The 20,232-nt window shown below is 63.0% G+C and overlaps 7 protein-coding genes across 10 annotated transcripts in view; 6 read left to right on the forward strand and 1 right to left on the reverse strand.

The window, feature by feature from the left end:
- Positions 1-4,182, forward strand: part of SIK3 (SIK family kinase 3) — a 72,751-nt gene extending 68,569 nt beyond the window's left edge. For all 4 annotated transcript variants that reach the window (XM_027739252.2, XM_027739253.2, XM_027739255.2 and 1 more), the window contains 4 exons: positions 1,969-2,132; positions 2,865-2,997; positions 3,119-3,286; positions 3,602-4,182. In XM_027739252.2, the coding sequence (XP_027595053.1) occupies positions 1,969-2,132; positions 2,865-2,997; positions 3,119-3,276 (455 nt within the window). In that variant the 3' untranslated portion in view covers positions 3,277-3,286; positions 3,602-4,182. The remainder of the gene's footprint in view (positions 1-1,968; positions 2,133-2,864; positions 2,998-3,118; positions 3,287-3,601) is intronic.
- A 2,197-nt stretch (positions 4,183-6,379) lies between these two features.
- On the forward strand, positions 6,380-8,074 carry APOA1 (apolipoprotein A1). Its single transcript, XM_027739247.2, has 4 exons — positions 6,380-6,509; positions 6,692-6,747; positions 7,002-7,155; positions 7,231-8,074. The coding sequence occupies exons 2-4, from the start codon at positions 6,705-6,707 to the stop codon at positions 7,826-7,828; spliced, it is 795 nt and encodes a 264-aa protein (XP_027595048.1). The 5' UTR covers positions 6,380-6,509; positions 6,692-6,704; the 3' UTR covers positions 7,829-8,074.
- Positions 8,075-8,467: 393 nt separating this feature from the next.
- On the reverse strand, positions 8,468-9,192 carry APOC3 (apolipoprotein C3). Its single transcript, XM_027739246.2, has 4 exons — positions 9,175-9,192; positions 9,010-9,069; positions 8,762-8,888; positions 8,468-8,657 (listed from the first exon to the last, which is right to left on the reverse strand). The coding sequence occupies exons 2-4, from the start codon at positions 9,065-9,067 to the stop codon at positions 8,561-8,563; spliced, it is 282 nt and encodes a 93-aa protein (XP_027595047.1). The 5' UTR covers positions 9,068-9,069; positions 9,175-9,192; the 3' UTR covers positions 8,468-8,560.
- Positions 9,193-10,555: 1,363 nt separating this feature from the next.
- APOA4 (apolipoprotein A4) lies at positions 10,556-12,009 on the forward strand. The gene is made up of 3 exons (XM_027739245.2): positions 10,556-10,634; positions 10,756-10,882; positions 10,975-12,009. Exons 1-3 carry the CDS (start codon positions 10,586-10,588, stop codon positions 11,900-11,902), a joined length of 1,104 nt encoding a protein of 367 aa, XP_027595046.1. The 5' UTR covers positions 10,556-10,585; the 3' UTR covers positions 11,903-12,009.
- Positions 12,010-12,707: 698 nt separating this feature from the next.
- Positions 12,708-14,736, forward strand: APOA5 (apolipoprotein A5). The gene is given in 5 exon segments (XM_027739242.2): positions 12,708-12,724; positions 12,726-13,171; positions 13,349-13,423; positions 13,496-13,604; positions 13,776-14,736. Coding segments are annotated over 5 exon segments (1,563 nt in total). The 3' UTR covers positions 14,692-14,736.
- A 91-nt stretch (positions 14,737-14,827) lies between these two features.
- On the forward strand, positions 14,828-18,604 carry ZPR1 (ZPR1 zinc finger). Its single transcript, XM_027739243.2, has 14 exons — positions 14,828-14,970; positions 15,394-15,555; positions 15,806-15,896; positions 15,989-16,059; positions 16,277-16,363; positions 16,441-16,563; positions 16,669-16,722; positions 16,816-16,882; positions 17,108-17,178; positions 17,471-17,560; positions 17,668-17,778; positions 17,882-17,968; positions 18,057-18,122; positions 18,240-18,604. The coding sequence occupies exons 1-14, from the start codon at positions 14,845-14,847 to the stop codon at positions 18,372-18,374; spliced, it is 1,341 nt and encodes a 446-aa protein (XP_027595044.1). The 5' UTR covers positions 14,828-14,844; the 3' UTR covers positions 18,375-18,604.
- Positions 18,605-18,883: 279 nt separating this feature from the next.
- The window catches only part of BUD13 (BUD13 homolog), a 5,886-nt gene continuing 4,537 nt past the window's right edge, over positions 18,884-20,232 (forward strand). The window contains exons 1-4 of the mRNA XM_039388560.1: positions 18,884-19,012; positions 19,149-19,242; positions 19,665-19,749; positions 19,895-20,010. Coding sequence (XP_039244494.1) covers positions 18,891-19,012; positions 19,149-19,242; positions 19,665-19,749; positions 19,895-20,010 — 417 coding nt within the window. The 5' untranslated portion in view covers positions 18,884-18,890. The remainder of the gene's footprint in view (positions 19,013-19,148; positions 19,243-19,664; positions 19,750-19,894; positions 20,011-20,232) is intronic.

The raw sequence follows: 20,232 nt of genomic DNA on the forward strand, positions 1-20,232 counted from the left end.
CTAGAATGCGTTATGAGGCTGCAGCTTTTCTTGAACAGGTAGTACCTTCTCTCCCTGCCCCAGCTCTCCAAATGTGTTTTCCCTAGAGCAGGGTGTAGCTTCTCAGTGGCTGAGCTTCCCCGGGAGCGTGTTGCTGCTGATCACAAAGCCCTGGATGTCTGGGGAGCATCTGCCAGAGATGGCAGCCAGGGACCGTGAGAGTCGACCAGATCCGCTTGGGATGTGACTAAACTGCCTGTGAACAGCCCTGCTCCAGTTTTGCTCCAGCGTGGCCATCCCAGGCTGGGAGTTCTGCCCATGGGAAACCTGCCTTGCCCCGGCACTGAGGAGCCGAGCTGGCGGTGGCCCTGCCCGCCGTGCCAGTGTCACATGCCACACTGACACAAAGGAGCCGTTCCCTGTGGATGTGGGGATGAAAGGCTCTCCTCTGCAGGGCTGGGGCAAGGAAGGGAGCCTGAATTCGAGGCGTCTGCCCCTTGGCCTGAGCTGCATCCCCAGAGGTGCAGTGCTGGCACTGGGAAGCGTGTGGCTGGTTTTTGGGTCCCAGCTATTCCGGGCTCGGGGGACTCGTCACCCCCAGTGCCGGGGCTGTTTGTGGAGCTGGAGCGGGAGCAGCAGGGCTGCTGGCCCCAGCCACTGCTCCCACAGTTGGAGCAGCATCCTGAGCAGTGTGTGGGTGGCACTGCTCCGCCAACATCTGTTACCTCATGTTTTCCTTCTCGCTTTTCCGGGAAAGCTGACTGTTAACCGCACGTAACCCCATGGTTGTGCAAAGGAAGGGGGAGGCCAGCTGCATCTCTGACTGGCCTGGGACAGGGCTCCAGCAGGAATGCCATTTCCCTGATAGAGGAAGGGCATGGGGAGCAGTGTGCTAGCTGTGCTATCCATGCTCACTTGCCTGGGAGTGGCATGGAGAGCACATGGGAGGGGGTCTCATTTGGATCCTGCTGAATTTATGGACAGATTTGAGACTGTCCTGTGCAGGGTCAGGAGCTGGACCTCAGTGATCCATGTGGATCCCTTCCAACTCAGGATATTCTGTGATTCTATGAGATCCCTTTGGGGAGCAGTTTAGTGGCACCTCGCAGTTGCAGTGCCAGCTGGGTGGTGTGGTGTCCCAGCACAGTGTCCCAGCACAGCAGGAGATCACTTCCCACTGGCCAAAGCCCTGGGAAAGCCGATAGCTCTGGCTGAGGGATCTACCTGCAGCTGTGTCACCTCGGGGCAGCTCCCCAGCACTCACAGCCACGTCCCATGTTTGTGCTCCGCGGGGTCCGCGCTGAGCGAGCTGTTTGTGTGCTCAGCCCCGATGACAGGCTCCTCCATGGCTCAGGACTTTATCCAAAACATCTTGTACTTGATGACGAGAGGCTTTGCCTGATAGGAATGTGGCCTTTGCCCTCAGTCACAAGAGCTTGCAGTGCGGATGGACTTTGCCAGGCAGAACACCCGTGTGCTCCTGCAGCCAGATTGTGGGAGGGCAGGGAGAAGTCATCTGATAAAAGTGAACATCCCGGCCAGCTCTTCCAGCAGGATTATGTTGCTTACAATTGCCAAGGGGCCCTGCTAGAACATCCCGTGTTGGAGGCTCCCCCAGCTCTTGTGTAACGATGTGCACAGGATGGGGGTCGAGCTCAGGCTTGAGAGGAAGGCGGCAGTGGGAAAGGGTCTGGTTCCTGTGCTCCTGCCCCTGTCCCTCCAATTTTAGGCTGCTTTTGTAGACCTGATCCCAGTGCTAGGATTGGGATCTTAATGCTGGAGGGAGAAGCCTGCCAGGGTGCAGTCAGGGGCACTGGTGCTGCACCATTCCCACCACAGCAGCCAGGGGTCCTGTCTCTGCTCTACCAGCAGGGAGCACTTGTCCATGGCATCATATCTCAGCCCCCTGGTTCTGCAGTGGCACACGTGACTGGGAGGTGCAGACCCTTGTACTAACCTGTTGTTTTCCTGTCTTGTCTGATTTTCAAGAGTCCATCGTAGGGAACTGCATGGACAGGAGCTCCCCCGGCCAAGCCATGCAGCTGCCTGACCACAACGGGCTGGGCTACCCCGTGCGCCCCACGTCCAGCGAGCACCCGCGGCCCAGGACCCTGCAGAGACATCACACCATCCAGAACAGTGATGATGCCTACGTAGGTGCCTTGGCCTCCAAGGCCCTTCCAGTGAAGGCTGGCTCTGGCCTGGCTCTGGTCACACAGGGCTCTGCAGACACACCGAGCCCAGCCCTGGGTCCGGCTGTGAAGGAGCTGGTCATGGCAGCCCAGACCTCACTGCTCCACTCCCTGGGAGGTTTAGGGTGCTGGGAACTTTGTCCTGCCCAAATTTGATGTGTGCTTTGCTACAGCTGCCTTGTGCTGTAGATGAGAATGGCAGCTTCCCTGGTTCAGTGACGGGACGAGGAGTAATGGCCATAAACTGAAACACAAGAAGTTCCACCTCCTCATGAGGAGGAACTTTCCAGGGAGGGTGGCAGAGGACTGGAACAGCTGCCCAGGGAGGGCGTGGAGTCTCCCTCTCCAGAGACATTCAAACCCCACCTGGACATGTTCCTGTGTCACATGCTCTAGATGACTGTGCCTTGGCAGGGGGGTTGGATAGATGATCTCCAGAAGTCCCTTCCAATCCCAGCTATTCTGTGATTCTGTTAGTTCAGAGGGATTTGGACTGTTCAGTCCATTCTCCTGTTGAGGGGACACTGGCTGGTCCCAAGCTGTGCCTGATGCACAGTTCTTGTCCTTCTGAACCCTCACTGAAGTTTTGCAGAAGCTCCCCGGTCAGCTTGTCTGAGAGCTGGGGTGCAGGTGGGAGGAATTGGGGCGCCTCTCCCCAGTTCCCCCTTGACGTGTGTCCTGTGTTCTCCCCAGGTGCAGTTAGACAACTTGCCTGGAATGAGTTTAATGGCAGGAAAAGCACTAAGCTCTGCTCGGATGTCGGACGCCGTGCTCAGCCAGTCGTCGCTGATGGCCAGTCAGCAGCTGCGCGACAGGGACAGCGAGGGTGAGGCCCTGGGCAAGCTGCAGGCGTGGCACGGGGGGCATGGGGGGCTCCTCGGGGTCTGGCTGGGGAGCTGAGAGGACCAGCTCGTGGTCTGCGTTGCAAAGCCACCTCTTCTTTGCAGAATGTGGGGAGAGTTTGGAAGGTCAAGAGCACCCCAACCTGGGCGATGGCAGCCAGCACCTAAACACCTCCTGTTACCCCTCCACGTGTATCACGGACGTCCTGCTGAGCTACAAGCACCCGGAGGTGCCCTTTGGGATGGAGCAGGCGGGGGTGTAACCAGGAGGGAGTGAGTATCCATGTGTCCTCCTCTCTCCCACACACTTCTCAGGCTGCCTTTATGGCCTCGCTTCCATGGGTCTCCTTCTTTGTTCATTGCTCCAGTGCTGGGGATGGGACCATCAGCTCCGAGCTCCTGTGCTGGGGCTGTTTGCTGTCCACCGTTTGCCCAGGGCAAACACCCCTCCTTCCAGGCCTGTGCTGTTTCCAAAGCCCCTCCCTCTCCTGGGACAGGGTTGGGAATGGAGTGGGAGTGCTGGAGGGCTGTGGGAACAGAACTGCCGTTCTGGTGTCTCCTGACGTCTCTGTTTCTCCTCTCTTGCAGGGTTTGTGTACAGCTTTGAAACGAAAAGGTCCATTTTAAACCAACAGTATCTAGCAGCATTGCGCCAAATTGCCGTAGTATTTCTGACTAACTGGAATACCATGGCCCCTTTCCTCATCCTCACCTCATCCAGTGTGTTCCTTTGGGTTCTTTAATTTCTGCCACACTTGCCTGTAACTCCAGCTACCACCGAACAACCAGAGACCTGAGCCTGATGCGGCAGCGGAGGATCGGCGCAGCCTCGGCACTGGGGCTGCCTTGGGGGCTGTCACTGCCGGGGCTGAGCCTCCCTGAGGAGTCCAAGGGGACTGGAGCCACTCCTGGATGGAGCCTGTGCTGTCCTTCCCCTCTGTCCCGCTGCACTGGGGGGAGCTGAGCCTGGGGCCCTCCCCATCCCACCTGGGGCTCCGGCCGGTGCGAGGAGCTCCCACCCTGGTGCAATGCGCTTCTTGTCTCATCTCTGTCTGCTCTGTTCCCTCTTGTGTGCCGGGGTGCTGACAGGATCACCCCTTCCCTGCCCTTCCTCCCCCTCTTCTTTCCAAATCCGCCACGACTTGGGGTTTTTTCTTTTCCTGGCTAATGTAGGGCAGACGAATTTTTCTTTGTTTCCTTTGCTTCTCCTCCTGATCACGTAGGAATTGGGGTTTTTTTGGTAAATGTTGTTTTATTATTATTGTTATTAATAAAAGGCAAAAGGAATTTCTGTTTGAGAGAAATTTTTAACTAGATTCTGTTCTATATGAATTGTGACTTGCACCTTTTGTTCAAAGTATTTTATTTCTTTTAACGACATTGTACTTGTGACTGGTTTTCTCTCGTGCCAGTGGCGACAGTGGTAATTCTCCTTATACAGTTGGGACGTGCAGAGGTCTCTTCTTTGTCCCTTTTCCATCCTTTCCTTGGTGGATAGAGCGGGAATCCCCCCCACCGGGGCTCTGGAGCACGTGGTGTCACCCTTGCCTTTGGGACTTGACAAGCTCCAGCTCAGATCCTTCTCATTGACACTTTTCTGGAATATTTTATAAAACTAAAGGAAAAATCAGCCCAGCCCTCCTGACTTTGCACAGAAGGAAGCGTGAAACCAGCACAGCAGAGGTGACTTTGCTATCCTTACCCGTGCCTCTTCCCGGCCTCCCCTGCTCCGGGAAAACAACGCTAATGGCTCTGCAATCCCGAAAATCCGAGAGGAGGGAAGCTCCTCACCCGGCACCCGCGGGCTCGGGGAGGGGGCGCGGGGAGCCCGGCGGGAAGGGTGGGAAACACTGAAAGCCTTTTTGCTCTGTCCCTTCGGTTTGTTTTCCTTTTGTTTACATGACACTGTATCCTGGGAGAGTCGCCGGGCCCCCCCCAGCAGCCGCCGCCCCGCGGGGCCGCGCTCACCGTGCCATCCGCAGTATCACACTTTTTTTATCATGGCTTTGTATTGTAGTAATCAATACGCGCAGTATATGTTGAATGTATATTAATATACTTTGCTATTATTTCTGTTTTTTGGAAATGTCAGAAGTATTTTTTTTTTCCTTCCTCATTTATGTTGGACTAAAAACAAAACAAACAGACGAAAAAAAAAAGTTTCGGTAAAATCTTCAGTCCATTTTTTTGTGGGTCACTTGCAACTAGTCAATTAGTTGGACAGTGGGATCATAACAAATAAAACCATGATTATGATCTTCCCTGGGCTCTTGTTTGCCTTGTTGCTCAACGCCAAAGCTCAAGGGGCGGCAGCGCGGCCGCGCTTGAAGGTGCCGTGTCCCCAGTCCATCCCTGGGGCTGTCACCTCCCCTGGGCTCCAGCTAGTTGGGTTTCCCAAAGCCCCCATGGCACTCACAGCCCCCCTGCAGCACCAGAGCTCAGCAGAGCCCAACTCATCCTGCAAAGGACGTGGGTGTGGGGAAATGCCTGCGGATCAAACCCTGCTGTGGGGCAATTCCTTCCCCAGCCAGGCTTTCCCAGGAACGGGTAGAATCTGGGAGGAGCAGGGAGCTGTGCCTCCAGCACCCTGCAGTGTTGCAGGGGATGGTGATACCTGTGTGATGCCCATGAGGTGCCCAGTGAGCAGCTCCAAGGCTTGAGGCTTCTGGGAGCTGGTGCCATTCCAAAACAGGGAGCATCACTCCTCTGTAGCAGCTCCCCATGGCATTCCCAGCCCTGCTGGCCACACACTCCCCACAGCCCTATCAGGGGATGTACCCCCTCTCTCCCTGTCCCCTCTCTCCCTGTCCCCATTGCCAGTGCTTCTCCCAGGCTCGGTTCCTGTGGGTCCCTGGGCTGGTGGCAGTGGGATGAGGGAGCACCTCGGCCCGAGGGGGGGTTTGGGGTGGCCATGCTGGGGTGTTGATGTCAGGCTGGTGCTGGCTCTGAGCTCAGCCTTTGCTGCCCAGGTTTCCAAGGCTGGTGTGAGTGGGCAGCAGGGCACAGCTCCCGGGACCTCTGTGCTGGGGACACAGCAGGAAAAGGGGTGACATGAGCAGTGCGGGTCTCACCGGCCCCGAGGAAGGACGGGGCACAGACCACCAGTGCAGGCGAGGGGTCTGGGTACGGCAGGACAAATCCCTGCGGGAATAAACCTTGTCCCTGGGCCTCCGGCCAATCCCTGGGGGCTGCGAGAGGCCCCGGCAAGGCCACAGCGGCCAGCAGGAATCTGGGTCACCGGGAGCGTAAACAGGCTCCTTGGCCGGCGAGGCGCGTCCCGCCGGGAGCTCCTGTTTGCTCGCCGTCCCTGCCAAGCCAGCGCTCCTCGGCGCTGGGCTGCGCGATCCTTGAACCCTGCGCGCCACATCGCCCGCCGGGAGCGAGTTCTTGGGCCGCCGCGCTGGCTTATCTCCGCGGAACTGCCCCTCCGGCATAAATAGCGGCGGCGGAGCCTCGGCCGCTCAGACGGGACGAGCAGCAGCGGCAGAGATTGCTGGTAAGAGCCTGGGCTGCTCCAGAGGACCCGCGGTGCCCAGGGACAGAATCCTCTGCTCGTGGGACACCGCGGTTCCCACCGTCGGGCTTCGCCCGCGGCACCGGCGGGGATCCCTCGAGCCGGGCTGGGGACTCGGCTCCCGCTGGGGCTGGATTTGCCCAACTTCCTTGCTCTGCCCCCAGGTTCAGCGCGAAGATGAGAGCCGTGGTGTTGACCCTCGCCCTGCTCTGCCTGACGGGTAGGTCCGGACGGGGCTGGGGCGGCGGCGGCTGCGAATCCCCGCGGGACGGAGCGGGACGGGGCGGCCGAGCCCGATGCGGGCGCTGCTGGAAACCTCCGGCTTCCGAAGCGCTTTGCAAGTCAGGCTGCAGCCAAGAGGCTCCCCGGTCCCCTCCCGAGCCGGGCAGGACCCCGGCAGGGCTGGAGCCGTCCCCGCTGCGGTCCCGCCGGCACCGGGCAGTGTGTCCTGAGCACACCCGGCTCTCTCCGTAGGCACCCAGGCCCGCTCCTTCTGGCAGCACGATGAGCCCCAGGCGCCCCTGGATCGCCTCAGGGACATGCTGGATGTGTACCTGGAGACAGTGAAGGCCAGTGGCAAGGAAGCCATCTCCCAGTTCGAGGCCTCTGCCGTGGGCAAACAGCTGGAGTAAGTGGGGGCCGTGTGGCAGGGGCTGGAGGGGGATCCCTGGGTGCCGTGTGTGACCTCCCTCTGCTCCCACAGCCTGAAGCTGGGTGAGAACCTGGACACCCTGGGTGCAGCCACCGCCAAGCTCCGTGAGGACCTTGCCCCCTACTACAAGGAGGTGCGGGAGATGTGGCTGAAGGACACCGAGAACCTGCGCCAGGAGCTGACCAAGGACCTGGAGGAGGTGAAGGAGAAGATCCGGCCCTTCCTGGACCAGTTCTCTGCCAAGTGGACGGAAGATCTGGAGCAGTACCGCCAGCGCCTGGCCCCCCTCGCCCAGGAGCTGAAGGAGCTCAGCAAGCAGAAGGTGGAGCTGCTGCAGCAGAAGCTGACCCCCGTGGCTGAGGAGGCGCGGGACCGGCTGCGCGGGCACGTCGAGGAGCTGCGCAAGAACGTGGCACCCTTCAGCGACGAGCTGAGGCAGAAGCTGAGCCAGAAGCTGGAGGAGATCCGGGAGAAGGGCATCCCCCAGGCTGCCGAGTACCAGGCCAAGGTGGTGGAGCACCTCAGCAACCTGCGTGAGAAGGTGACGCCCCTGGTGCAGGACTTCAAGGAGCGCCTCACCCCCTACACCGAGACCCTCAAGGCCCGTTTCATCTCCTTCCTGGACGAACTCCAGAAGAGCGTGGCCTGAGCCGCCAGCCAGTGCGGCCAGGGACTGACCCCAGCCCCGTAGCCGCCTCGGGGTGCTCCCTGCCCTGCCCTGGGTGCTTCCCCTCGGGGGGCTCTGGGGATGAGCTGCCAGAGCCCTGGACCATCTCAGCCCTGGGGTGTCCTCCCCAGAGACCCTCTCCTCTCCTCCCTACCCCCTCCCCTCCCCTCCTTGGCGTCACTCTCAGCTTTGCCTCCCTTTTGTCAAATAAACATGACTTAAGTTATTGGAGCTCGCTCAGTCCTTGCAGTGGATGCTGGAGGGCACAGCCTGAACTGGGGCTGGGGGCGAGGGATTCTCCAGGTTGAGGGTACTGGAGAAACCAAGAGGGAATGGGGGGACAGGGAGCTGGTGTTGGGGTGCCCTGGGCTCACCCTGTACTGAGCCCAGCTCTGCCCAGGGTGCAGCCAGGATTGGACTCACACAAAGGGCTCTGCAGGGCGCTGGGACTGGGTTTGCAGGACCTGGAGCCCCCTGGACTGTGGAAGCAGAACCCAGCTCCTGTCACCCTGGGCACCGTGACAGGGCCATGTGTGGCACCGGTGCCGGTGTCTGTCCCAGCCCTCCCTCTCTCCACAGCTCACACTCCTCCCCATCCCCACAGCGATGTCACCACAGCCATTTGCTTCAGCCCCACTTTATTGAGAACCACAACAGTGGGTGGGAGCCAGGGGGACCCCAGCCCAGTGGGACCCCAGGCAGTCCATGGTGGGGCTACATGGCCGGTGTCTTCTTCCAGAGCTCTGCCAGCTGCTCCTTGAGCCAGACCAGCCGCTGCTTCACCAGCTCCGTGTTGTCCGTCAGCCACTGCCTGCGAGGGGAGGGAGGGCAGGGGATCAGTGCGGGGCCCGGACGGGCTCCCCACTGGGACTGGGGGACAGGGACAGGTCCTGAGCTGGGGGCAGTCGGGGGCACCTGGCCTGCTGTGCTGCCTCTGACTCCCGCACCCTGCTGAAGGCGTCCTTGGCCATGGCCGAGGCTTTCTGGGCGAGCTCCTGCACCTTCTGCACCAGCGCCTTCGGCTCCTCGGGCGAGTCGGCCCCTGCGAGCAGGAATCGGTTGGGAGTGGGGGGACGGGGCCCCGGGGCTGTGCCCCCCCGGAGTGTGCCCCAGTTCCCTGAGCCCCGACGCCCTCCTCCCGCACAGCCCTCGCTGTCCCTTACTTGCTCCCACTGCCAGGACGGCCGTGCAGGCGAGCAGGAGCAGCAGCGACGCCCTCATGGCTGGGGAGAGAGCAGAGCACATGGTGGGGATGGCAGGGGGGGCCACAGGGGTCCCGACCCCGTCCCCTTCCCAGCACGACCCTCGCCAGGGGTGTCCCCACTCACCTGTGTCGGGCTCTGCGACGCGGGGGCAGCCCCGGGCTCCCCCTTTATACCCTCCCCACGGCCGCCCTTGAGGGGGTTTGTGCAAAGGTCAGGGCGGGGGGCTGGCCGGGAGCGGGGCACGGGGGGGGCTGCAGGGGGGCTGCATCCGGCCAGGAGTTGGGAAATCCCGCGGGGATGGAGCCTGCCGGGGCTCCGCGTGTGTCCGTGTGTGTGCACACACCTGTGCACACGTGTGTCTGTGCACACGTGTGTCTGTGCACATGTGTGTCTGTGCACACGCGTGTGCGCAGCCAGCCCGGTGCCCGCTGCAGGGCACAGCGCGGTGACTGCAGCGCTGGGGACACGCCTGGGGCCCTGGGCACACACGGCACAAGGGTGACATCCAGCGGCTCCGGCCCCGGGCACGACGCCCTCGGGCACCGCGAGAGCCCTTTGGACCTTGTCCCTGTCAGTGCCCGGCCGGTCCCTGCCCCTGCCCGCGGTGACACATCCCGGCTGCTCCGCAGCCCGAGCAGGGGCCCGGGGTGGGGGTGGGCTGAGCCGGGGGTGCAGGGCTGCACCCCAGGGGTGTGCCAAGGGCCCAGTGCCCACGGCCAGCGACACGCACGGCCCCCCCCATTCCCAGGCACACCAGCACCCATGGCTGCAGTTCCTGAGGGGTCCTGACCTGTTCCTCTGGCAGGGCTTCCTCCAGGAGCCTGGACTGGGAAGGAGCAGTGCCACTCTGCACATACACAGCCTTGTGAACCCCCAGCTCCATCACAGCATCACCCTGAGCCCGTGTCCTGCCCTGCTGCCCATCCCAGGCACAGCACAGCTGGTGGCAGGGCTGGGGAGTCCCCTCAGTGTCCCCCAGACCCCATGCCTTGTCCCACCACCACGCATCCCAGGTACCACCCCACATCCCGGGTACTGCACAGCTGGCACCAGCACAGCCACCACTGCATCCCACGGAGCAGTGAACTGTCCCCTCTGCCCAGGGTCCCCATCCTCAGGAGGGGCTCAGCCCTTGTGTGTCCCATGTGCCCCCAACCCCTCTCTGCCCTGGCACCTCACTGGGAGCTGGTGGGTTCACCGGGGCCACGGGTGATGTCAGGGCTGCAGGTGATGTCAGGGCTGCGCACACATCAGGTGCTTCCACGTCTCAGCTTTGCTAAAGTCCAAGCCCGGGCTGTGTCACAGCCTGCGTGGAAGCCACGGGGGTGCTCAGGCTGCATAAATAGTGCGGGGAGCTGCCGGCTCGGCAGGTACCACGGCCGTGGCAGCACAGGTGAGCAGCTGCAAGGGCTGGGGAGAGCCAGTGCCTCCATGGCCTGTGGTGGGGCAGGTGGCAGGGGGCTGGGGGGCTCCCGGCCTCTGGGGCTCCCTTCACCTCCTCTCTGTGCTCCCGCAGGAGTCCCCAGTGCTCAGGATGGCACCCAAGGTGGCAGCCCTTGTCCTGGTGCTCCTCGCAGTCTCAGGTGAGGTGACGTGTGGGTCCCTGGTGCTCGCAGGGGGGTCCCGCCCCAGGGCAGCAGTGGGGACCTGCTGTCCCTGGGGGAGTGGGATTGTCCTGGTGCTGATCCCACCATCCCCTTGCAGGGGCACGGGCTGATGTGAACCCCGACGAGGTGGCCAGTGTGATCTGGAAGTACTTCACGGAGCTGGGCAGCAATGCCAAGGAGACGGTGGACCAGCTGCAGCAGACTGAGCTCACCAAGCAGATCAAGTGAGCTGAGCCATGGGCTGAGGCTCGTGGGGGCTCAGGGGGCTCAGGGGGTGCCGGGGGCACACGGGCACTGACCTGTCCCTTCTCCCCAGTACCCTCCTGAAGACCAACCTGCAGAGTGTCAGCGCCTACGCCGAGGACCTGCAGCAGAAGCTGGTGCCCTTTGCCACCGAGCTGCAGGCGCGGCTGGCGCAGGACTCGCAGCGGCTGAAGGAGCAGATCCGGCGGGAGCTGGCGGAGCTGCAGGCCAAGCTGGCGCCCTACGCCGACGAGGTGCACCAGCAGATCGGCACCAACATCCGCCAGCTGCAGGCCAAGATGAGCCCCTACGCCGAGGAGCTGCGCTCCCAGGTGGACCGCGGGGCCGGGGAGCTGCAGCGGGTGCTGGAGCCCTACGCCACCGAGCTGCGGGACCGGCTGCAGGACAACGCCCAGAGCATCCAGGCCTCCCTCAGCCCCTACGCCGACCGGCTGCAGGAGCAGATCGACGGCGGCGTGGAGAGCCTGAAGGAGCGGCTGGTGCCCATGGCCGACGAGCTGAAGGCGCAGGTGGGGCAGAGCGTGGCGGAGCTGCGGCGCGGGCTCAGCCCCTACGCCCAGGAGGTGCAGGACGGGCTCAACCGGCAGCTGGAGAGCCTGACGGCGCAGATGGAGCGGGCGGCCGAGGAGCTGCGCGCCCGCCTGGCCACCAGCTCCGAGGAGCTGCGTGCCCAGCTGAGCCCGCTGGCGCGGGAGCTGCGGGAGGCGGCGAGCGGCGACGCCGAAAGCCTGAGGCAGCGCCTGGCCCCCCTGGCCCAGCAGCTGGACCAGCGGGTGGGGCAGACGCTGGAGGCCTTCCGGCAGCAGGCGGCTCCCTTTGGAGAGGCCTTCGGGAAGCAGCTGGTGCAGCAGCTGGAGGAGATGCGCGGGAAGCTGGAGTCGGGTACCGCTGGAGTGGAGGATCACCTGCAGCTGCTGGAGAAGGAGGTGCGGGAGAAGGTGTCCGCCTTCCTCAGCACCATCCCGCCCCCCGAGAATTGAGTCCCCCCCGGTGCCACGGGGAGGTGACACGGGCTGGCCAGCCGTCCCCACACACTCCGAGCATTCCCAGCCTCTGCCCGCAGCAGAAATAAACCTTGTGATGCACATGTTGGTCTGTGTCCTTCCTTCCCCACAGTATCCTCCTGTCCTGCCCCAGGACGGGCAACCTGGGCAACCTGGTCCAGCTGCTCTGAGGGGGGACCATCACCCTGAATGTTCTGGGGAACCTGGGAGAGGGCACAAAGGTGGGGGCAGGTGGGTGAGGGGTTCAGTGCTGGCTGGAGGTGGTGGCAGCCAGGTGAGCCCAAGGGCCAGCACGGGACCAGGGCCCCGACATCACCTCACTGGGGTGCCACAGCAGCCCAGGGGGCTCCAGAGGGGCAGAGCCCCGGGATGTAGCTGTGCATCCCCACTGTGCCGCGGAGGACGGGATTCTGCGGGCCGTGCTTCAGGGAGAGGAAAAGGGAACTGACTGAGCGATGGTCTCAGCGAGCCCCTCGAGCCGTTCTGCTGGCGGGATGGGAAGGGAAGGGCTGGGATGAGACTGGAGAACGGCCAGCGCTGCCTGGAGCGACCTCACGCGTTGGCACAGGCGAGGGAGCCGCGCGGACTTCGGTGCCGGAACAGCGCCGGCGACTGCTCGGCGTTTCACCCCGGGAGCGCCGGACTTCGCCCCCCACCCAGGGTGCCCGTTTGTATTCCCGGGGGAAAAAAGCCGAGCACGGCGGGCTGGGTATCCGGCGGGAGCGGGCAGCCCCAGGAAAGGTGTGCTCTGTGCTCCCTGTCTGGGCTGCTGACACCGCTCATGCCACCCTTCCCTGGCAGCCGGTGCCGGGCTCACCCTCCCGAACCCATCCCGGGGGTCCAGGCTCCCTTTCCACCCCCTCGGCCTCTGCGACAGGAGGTGCAGCCGGCGGCCCCATCCCCACCGCCCCGGCGGTTCCATCCAGCATTCCCTCTGGGATGTGAAGGTCGGCTTCGGGGCAGGGTCAGCGAGCGCGGGGGGCAGCGGGCGGTCAGGTGACCGTCCCCCAGGTCACCTCCCAGGAACGGGCACGGACCTCCACGTTGTGTTTACACGGAGTGAGGTCCAAAAAGCCTTCCCGTGCCGCAGGGCCTTATCGCCCGCTCCTCTGCTCCCCCCGGACCTATATAAGGGGAGCCGCGGGCCGGCTCCCGGCGGGAGGGACACGGGAGGCACCAAGAGCCAGGTGAGGGACGGGGACACCTTGTGCCTGGTTTGGCTTTGTGCAGCCGGAGGAGCTGGGTGTGAGTTCAAAGGTGCACAACGGCAGGGTTACAGGGGACCCCAGGTATTATGGGGGGCCCCAGGTGTTTATAGGGGGACCCCAAGTGTTATGGGAGACCCCAGGTGTTATGGGGTGTGAAGCAGAGCCACCACCCTGTGAGCACTTGGCAGAGCAGCCTCTCCCATCTCTCCCGCAGCCCAGCAGAGCCCGGCCCAGCAGACCATGCTGCTGAAGGCTGTGCTGCTCCTCTCCCTCCTGGCTGCCTTCCCAGGTGGGTGTGGGCACAGGGGCGGGGGGGGGCAGCACCACGGACACCCCACTCATGCCACCCTCCCACCCTCAGTGTCACCGGCCCAGGCGGGGCAGGGCAGCTTCTGGGAATACCTGAGCCAGCTGACGGGGGACAAGGACAGCCTGGAGCATGGCCATGGCAAGCTGGGCAAGGACATCACGTGAGTACAGTGCCCAGGGTCCCCCAGCACAGCTAGGGCCCTGCTTCTCTGCCCCGGGGGCACAGAAGCTCACAGGAAGGCCCTCGTGGGTGTTGGTGTTTATTAGGGGGCAGTGTGGGCACAGAGGGGTGCTGGGGTCAGTCAGGGGTGCTTGGTGACTGTCTCCTGCAGGAACCTGAAGGAGAGCATTCAGGATGGAGTCGGCTACGTGGGAGACTTCCTGGGGAAGCTGTCACCCCTCCCCAGGGGCCCCCAGCCCCAGCTGTCCCAGGACTCGGACAGCCTGCGGAAGGTCATCCGGAGGGAGCTGGAGAGCCTGCGGGTGAAGCTGTCCCCGTACGTGGACGAGGTGCACCACCAGGTCGGGAAGCACCTGGACGACCTGCGGCACCAGCTGCAGCCCTTCACGGAGGAGCTGCTGGACGAGGTGTCCCTGCGGGCGCGGGAGCTCCGGCGGCAGCTGCTGCCGAGCCGGGAGGTGACGGCGCAGCTCCTGGAAGGTGCTGGTGAGCTCCAGCGCTTCATGGCCCACTACGCCGACAAGATCGCCTTCCACACGGACCAGGTGAAGGACATCTTCCACCCGTACGCCGACAGGCTGGTCACCGAGATCCACCGCAACGTGCAGGAGCTGCACCGCTCCGTGGCCCCGCACGCCCGCGCCACCCCGGAGCAGCTCAACCAGCACATCCAGGAGCTGTCGGCCAAGCTGACCCGCAACGCGCGGGACCTGCACCAGCAGATCCAGAGGAACCTGGAGCAGCTGAAGGCGAAGCTGAGCCTGTGCCCCGAGAGCCTCGGGGAGCCCCCGGCCCCCCCCGGCCAATACCGGGAGGCGCTGGCTCGGGAGGTGCAGCGGCGGGTGGAGGAGTTCCGGCGGGACACCTACGTCCAGATCCAGGCCTTCACGCGGGCGCTGGACCAGGAGACGGAGGAGATGCGGCTGAAGCTCAGCGCCCGCCCCGACCCGCCGGAGGAGCCGCGGGACGCGCCGCCGCCGCCCGTGGAGGACCTGCGGGCGCAGCTGGACGCGCTGTGGAGGGACCTGGCGCTCAGCCTGGGCGGGGAGGCGGGCGGGGAGCGATGATGGGCGGGGGTCACGGGCCTTGGTCCGGGGATGAACCGCAATAAAGGCGCCGCCATCGTGGCCATGGGAGCACGTGTCACATGACCGCCCGGGGCACGTGACCGCCCTGGACACGTGACCGCCCCCGCCACGTGACGGCGGGCGGGCATCGCCATGTCGGCGCTGGGGGCGATGGAAACGGGACCGGGCTCGGGGGGCTCCCTGTTCCGGCCCCTCAGCGCCGACGACGGCGAGCAGCCGGCGGAGATCGAGTCCCTCTGCATGAACTGCTTCCGCAACGTGAGGGAGCGGGGAGAGCCGGGGCTGGGCCCCATGGGGGTCTGCGGGGGTCGGGGTGTGCAGGGCCGTGCAGGGGTCCGGGGTGTACCGGGATCTGCGGGGGAGCAGGACGGGGTGTGCAGGGGTCCGGGGGTGTACAGGAGTCTGCGGGAGTCGGGGTGGGAGCAGGACAGGGGTTGGCGGGTGGGGGACACAGGGGGCTGCAGGGATGTGGGTCTCAGTACAGGGGTCTGCAGGAGCAAGGGAGGATCCACTGGGGGCCGCAGCTGGGGCGGGGGGCACTGGTGGGATGTGGAGGGAGGTGGGCAGGGGCTGCTGGGGGGGGGAGAGGTTTGGGATCAGGGAGCTGCCCACGCTGGGAGGGGCTGACAGGGATGTGGGGCCTGCGGAACGCTGCCCTGAGGGTTCGGGTTCCCACGACAGGGAGTGACGCGGCTCCTGCTCACCAGGATCCCCTTCTTCAAAGAGATCATCGTCAGCTCCTTCTCCTGCGACAGCTGCTCCTGGTCCAACACAGAGATCCAGTCAGCGGGCAGGATCCAGGAGCAGGGCGTGCGCTACACCCTGGCTGTCACCTCACGCCAGGTGAAGGGCACGGGGGGCTGCCCTATGCACACCTTTGTCCCTCACGGGCTGGGCTGGCTCCAGCCACAAAGTGTTTATCTTCCGTGCTGTTTGGCAAATAGCTTTATTTGTTTGGCAGTAACTGTTCCAAGCACAAAATGTGCACGTTCCCAGTGGAGAGGGGGCTGGAGCCAATGCTGCTGCACAGCCCAGTGTGGGAGCCCCTGGATCTGCTGGGGATCCTAATGCTGCTCCCCAACTGTGTATACAGGACATGAACAGGGAGGTGGTGAAGACTGACTGTGCCATGGCTCAAATTCCAGAGCTGGACTTTGAGATCCCTGCCTTCTCCCAGAAGGGAGGTGGGTGACGTGCCCCCCAGCTCAGAGCAGTTTGGAGGGGGGGCTGTGGTGTGTGAATGGTGCCATCACCTCTGTTTTCTTCCCCTCTCCAGTCCTCACCACCATCGAGGGGATCATTGACAGAGCTGTGGCAGGCCTGGAGCAGGACCAGCCCATGCGCAGGGTGAGGTGCTGGGAAAGGGGGAGCTCCTCAGGGATGGCAAATCCGTGGGTTGATCATCCCCTGCCCGCTGGTGTTGTGCAGGGGTGGTGGGGGAGAGCACTGGGGGCTCTTGTGCCAGGATCACCTTTGCCATCAGCTCTGGGCAGCCCCTGCAGCAGTTGGACTCGGTGATCTTGGAGGTCTTCTCCAACCTAAGTGATTCCGTGTCATCCTGCAGGCGACAGACGAAGAGGTGGCCAGGAAAATAGACGAGTTCATTGGAAAACTGAGGCAGCTGAAAGAAATGAACTCCCCCTTCACCTTTGTGAGTGCACACAGGAGGGAGGCCCTGTTTGGCACGGGGAGTGCAGGATGGCTCCCTCAGGCTCCCTTTTCCCGCAGATCATCGATGATCCCTCAGGGAACAGCTTTGTGGAGAACCCCCACGCGCCGCGGCGGGACGACGCCCTTGTGGTCACCCACTACAGGAGGACCCCCCAGCAGGCTGCTATGCTGGGACTGGAGGTGACTGGGGGCTGCTGGGCCATGTGCTCTCAGCCTGGGGAGCAGGGCTGATGAATCCCTTGTTCCCTGGGAGTCCTCAAATTAGGGAACCTGCTTCTCTTGCAGGGGGAGGAGGTGGATGCGAAGCCGCCTGACGCTGCAGAGGATCTGAGGGACGAGGTGGGTGATGTTGCAGTGCAGAGGTGACACCCAGGAGAGGTGTTCTGGGCTGACTGGGACATCCTGACCCCTCTTTTCCTTGCCCTGCCCCAGGTCCTGCAGTTCAACACCAACTGCCCTGAGTGCAACGCTCCGGCCAACACCAACATGAAGGTGGTGCGTATCCTTTGAGGGGGGTGGGTGTGGGTGGGGGTCTGCAGGGTGGTGGGGTGAGGTGAGGGTCCCTGTGCTGACCCTGGGCTCTTCCTGCTGCACCTGGATGGATTCTCTAGTGGAGCCTGCCAGGGTGCAGAGCTGTCTCAGGGCCGCTCACAGCGAGCTCCTGCAGTACCTCGGGAAGGACCGAGGCTGCTGCCTTGAGGTTTTCCTTGACTGTCTGCTCCAGAAATCCCACACTTCAAGGAAGTGATTATCATGGCCACAAACTGCGACTCCTGTGGGCACAGGACGAATGAGGTGAGCTGGAAAAGTGCTGACCTCTTTTTTTTTTTTTTTGGGGGGGGGGGGTGGGTGCCTTTGTCCCTGAGCTCTGCTTCCCAGGGTGGTGGTTTGGAGCCAGGCTGGGAGGGAGGCTGGATTTGGGGGCGGTGTCAGGAGGTGCTTTATGCTGGGTGTTGAGGCTCTGTCCCAGGTTTGGGGTTGACTTCAGGCACTGTACCAGGTTTCCAGTGGCCTCTGGGCTGCTCTTAAAGCACCGTGGTGTGATTTGAGTGTGAATTCCATGGAGCTGACTGCCAGCTGTTCCTAGGTGAAGTCTGGAGGAGCGATTGAACCACAAGGCACCAGGATTACCCTCCGGATTACAGACCCTTCTGACATGACAAGGGACATCCTGAAGGTACACTACCCTTGGATACCTGCCCTGTCCTCCTCTGGAGGCTGTGGGGAGTCCAGGGGGGCCCGGCCATCCCTCCATGGGGACTCACAGGGTGTTCACTGTCACAGTCCGAGACATGCAGTGTGGAGATCCCGGAGCTGGAGTTTGAGCTGGGGATGGGAGCGCTGGGGGGGAAGTTCACCACGCTGGAGGGGCTGCTGAAGGACATCCGTGACCTGGTGAGTGTGCTGTGCCAGCCTGGTGGGGCTCAGCCCCCTCTGTGCCCCTGTTTGGGCTGGCCCTGGTTCTGGCTGCCTCACAGGTGCTCACCTGCCCTTCCAGGTGGAGAGGAACCCCTTCACCCTGGGGGACAGCTCCACGCCCAGCAGGACGGGGAAGCTGCAGGAGTTCATTGGGAAGCTGCAGGAGGTGAGTGTGCTCTGGATTCCCATCCTCTGCCAGAAGTGCTGAAGGATTAGGAAGAGCCTTGATGGCTGGACCTGCTCTATTCCTGCAGATCATAGACGGGAAGAACAAGGCTCACTTCATCATGGATGACCCTGCAGGCAACAGCTACCTCCAGGTACAGCCCTGGGCCCCTGGTGTGGGCTCTTCTGATTTCCTCTGGGGGTTCTTGGGGGCAGGGTGCCCCAGCCTTTGGAAAGAGGGCAGTGCAGGAGGTTTTCCCCTCTCCCCACAGAACGTGTACGCCCCGGAGGAGGACCCGGAGCTGAGGGTGGAGCGCTACGAGCGCACGTTCGAGCAGAACGAGGACCTGGGGCTGAACGACATGAAGACGGAGGGCTACGAGCCTGAGGGCGCCTCGGGCCGGTAGCAGGGGGCGCTGGACCCCTCCGGCCCCTTTCCCAGCCGCTCCGGGGACCAGGACTTGATCTGGGGCCAGGACTCTTCTCCCCTTCCTGGGAGTCAGGGGAGCTGCTCCAGGCTGAAGGCAGCGGAGCTGGGCCTCGGGGCCTCCCTGCGGGAGGTGTTATGTTGATGGGGGGGACGGGGGACCGGAAATCGGGGCCGCGACCCCCAAATAAAGGCGTTTGGATAAAGATACACGGACAAAATGAGGCGCCGCGTCCCGCCGCTGCCCCGCGCGTGCTCCATTCACAACGCTGGGCGCGGCCTGGCCACGCCCACGGCCCCATTCATAGCTCCGCCCACGGCTCCGATCGCGGTCTGGCCACGCCCCCTCCGCGCCTTTACTGGCCGTTGCCCGTCCGGCCACGCCCAATCGCAGCTCTATCTATGGCCGCTCTGCGCTCCGGCCACGCCCACACGGCAGACGTAGTGTGGCCCCGCCCCTTCCTGCCGGCGCGGCGGTTGCGCGTCAGCGGCCGCGATGGCGGCGCCGGGGGTGTCCAAGGCCGAGTACCTGCAGCGGTACCTGAGCGGCCCCGCCGCGCCCGCCCAGCCCCGCCGCCGCCGCAAGAAGAGACCGCCGGGCGGCACCGGCAGGGCCGGGTGAGTCGCGGGGGGAAAGGGGGCGGCGAGGCCTGCGGCGGGCCCGGGTTCCGCGGTGCCCCAAAATCTCCCCAGAACCCCGCCCTGAGCTCCCCTCCCGGGGCCGGGACGCTCCTGACGGTCTCCCCGCCCGCAGGATGCGGATCGTGGATGACGACGTGAGCTGGAACAGCATCGCCGCCGCCCCGCAGAAGGAGGAGGAGGAGGACGATGAAGCGGACATGCCTGTGGTGAGCCGGCGGTTTCAGACGCCAAATCCCTTCTCCTCCTGTTTCCCTGGGTGGGATTCCTGCTCGGAGCCCTGGAGAGCTGTGTGAGCTCAAAGGAGCCTGTTCTTTATGGCTCTGTGTTTTCCAAGAGCACAGCAGTTCTGAGCATCACAACAGCTGCTGGAACAAGGCAGGAGGAACTGGGCTGGCTGGTGGCTGCTGCAGTGTAGCTCAGGCTGGAAACCTTGGCAGTGAAGGGAGAAACGTTGAAGAAAAAGGCTTTGGAAAATTGTTTTGAGATTTTTCCCTGGGAAGGCAGCTAAAGGATGGTCACACATCAGTGTCCATCAGCAGTTCTGCTGAATAAGTTGTGTTGGAGGGTGGGAATCCTGCTTCTTTTTTCCTTCACAGCCCTCTTGTTTACCGTGGTGATGTGTTTCCAGGTGGCAGAGTTCATTGATGAACGTCCTGATGAGGTGAAGCTTATGGAGGAATTCCGAACAAACTCCAAGTGGAAGCTTTTGGGAGGTGGGAGCAGACCCTTCCACCCTCCCACCCTAATGTTTGACTGCTCTAAACAGTGACACAAGTTAAAACTAAATCCTTGAAACACTGGAGGACTCCTGAGCTGTGCAGAGCCCTAACACTGGTCACTCTCATTGTTTTCCTCTAGACCAGAACGAAGATTCCCAGAGTTCGGATATTTCGGGACCTGCCAAGTCTGCCACGAGGTATGGGGGGCTTCAGCCAGGAATTCTGCTCTTGGTTCACTCTGGTTTTCTGGTTTTGTCTCTCTGGTTCTGCAGTTTCCAAGTGCTTTGCTGTAAATTGTGGGCACAGGTGTACATGGGACTTTTCCCTGCTGGATAACTCCTGCCTGGGAGGGGGGCTGGCAGCTCCCTGGGTGGGTGTGACATGGGGAACAGCTGTCCCATAGTCCTCTGACAGTGCCAGGAAAATCAGGGTGATGATTGCTCTCGATTTGAGTGATGGTGAGGGTGGAGAACTGAA

Source organism: Pipra filicauda, unplaced genomic scaffold (assembly GCF_003945595.2).
Source record: "Pipra filicauda isolate LSUMZ 115617 unplaced genomic scaffold, ASM394559v2 scaffold666_size289731_pilon, whole genome shotgun sequence".
NCBI classification, from domain to species: Eukaryota; Metazoa; Chordata; class Aves; order Passeriformes; family Pipridae; genus Pipra; species Pipra filicauda.

What these genes read in the sequence shown, in the direction of transcription:
- APOA1 (XM_027739247.2), top strand. Translation starts at nt 6,705, where the DNA reads ATGAGAGCCGTGGTGTTGACCCTCGCCCTGCTCTGCCTGACGG. An exon ending in CGCCCTGCTCTGCCTGACGG is followed by an intron (nt 6,748 to 7,001) that starts GTAGGTCCGGAC and finishes CTCTCTCCGTAG; the next exon opens with GCACCCAGGCCCGCTCCTTC. An exon ending in GCCGTGGGCAAACAGCTGGA is followed by an intron (nt 7,156 to 7,230) that starts GTAAGTGGGGGC and finishes CTGCTCCCACAG; the next exon opens with CCTGAAGCTGGGTGAGAACC.
- ZPR1 (XM_027739243.2), top strand. Translation starts at nt 14,845, where the DNA reads ATGTCGGCGCTGGGGGCGATGGAAACGGGACCGGGCTCGGGGGGCTCC. An exon ending in AGGACCAGCCCATGCGCAGG is followed by an intron (nt 16,060 to 16,276) that starts GTGAGGTGCTGG and finishes GTCATCCTGCAG; the next exon opens with GCGACAGACGAAGAGGTGGC. An exon ending in TCATTGGGAAGCTGCAGGAG is followed by an intron (nt 17,969 to 18,056) that starts GTGAGTGTGCTC and finishes CTATTCCTGCAG; the next exon opens with ATCATAGACGGGAAGAACAA.
- APOC3 (XM_027739246.2), bottom strand. Translation starts at nt 9,067, where the DNA reads ATGAGGGCGTCGCTGCTGCTCCTGCTCGCCTGCACGGCCGTCCTGGCA. An exon ending in CGTCCTGGCAGTGGGAGCAA is followed by an intron (nt 8,889 to 9,009) that starts GTAAGGGACAGC and finishes TCCTGCTCGCAG; the next exon opens with GGGCCGACTCGCCCGAGGAG. An exon ending in GAGGCAGCACAGCAGGCCAG is followed by an intron (nt 8,658 to 8,761) that starts GTGCCCCCGACT and finishes CTCCCCTCGCAG; the next exon opens with GCAGTGGCTGACGGACAACA.
- APOA4 (XM_027739245.2), top strand. Translation starts at nt 10,586, where the DNA reads ATGGCACCCAAGGTGGCAGCCCTTGTCCTGGTGCTCCTCGCAGTCTCA. An exon ending in GGTGCTCCTCGCAGTCTCAG is followed by an intron (nt 10,635 to 10,755) that starts GTGAGGTGACGT and finishes ATCCCCTTGCAG; the next exon opens with GGGCACGGGCTGATGTGAAC. An exon ending in GAGCTCACCAAGCAGATCAA is followed by an intron (nt 10,883 to 10,974) that starts GTGAGCTGAGCC and finishes CCTTCTCCCCAG; the next exon opens with TACCCTCCTGAAGACCAACC.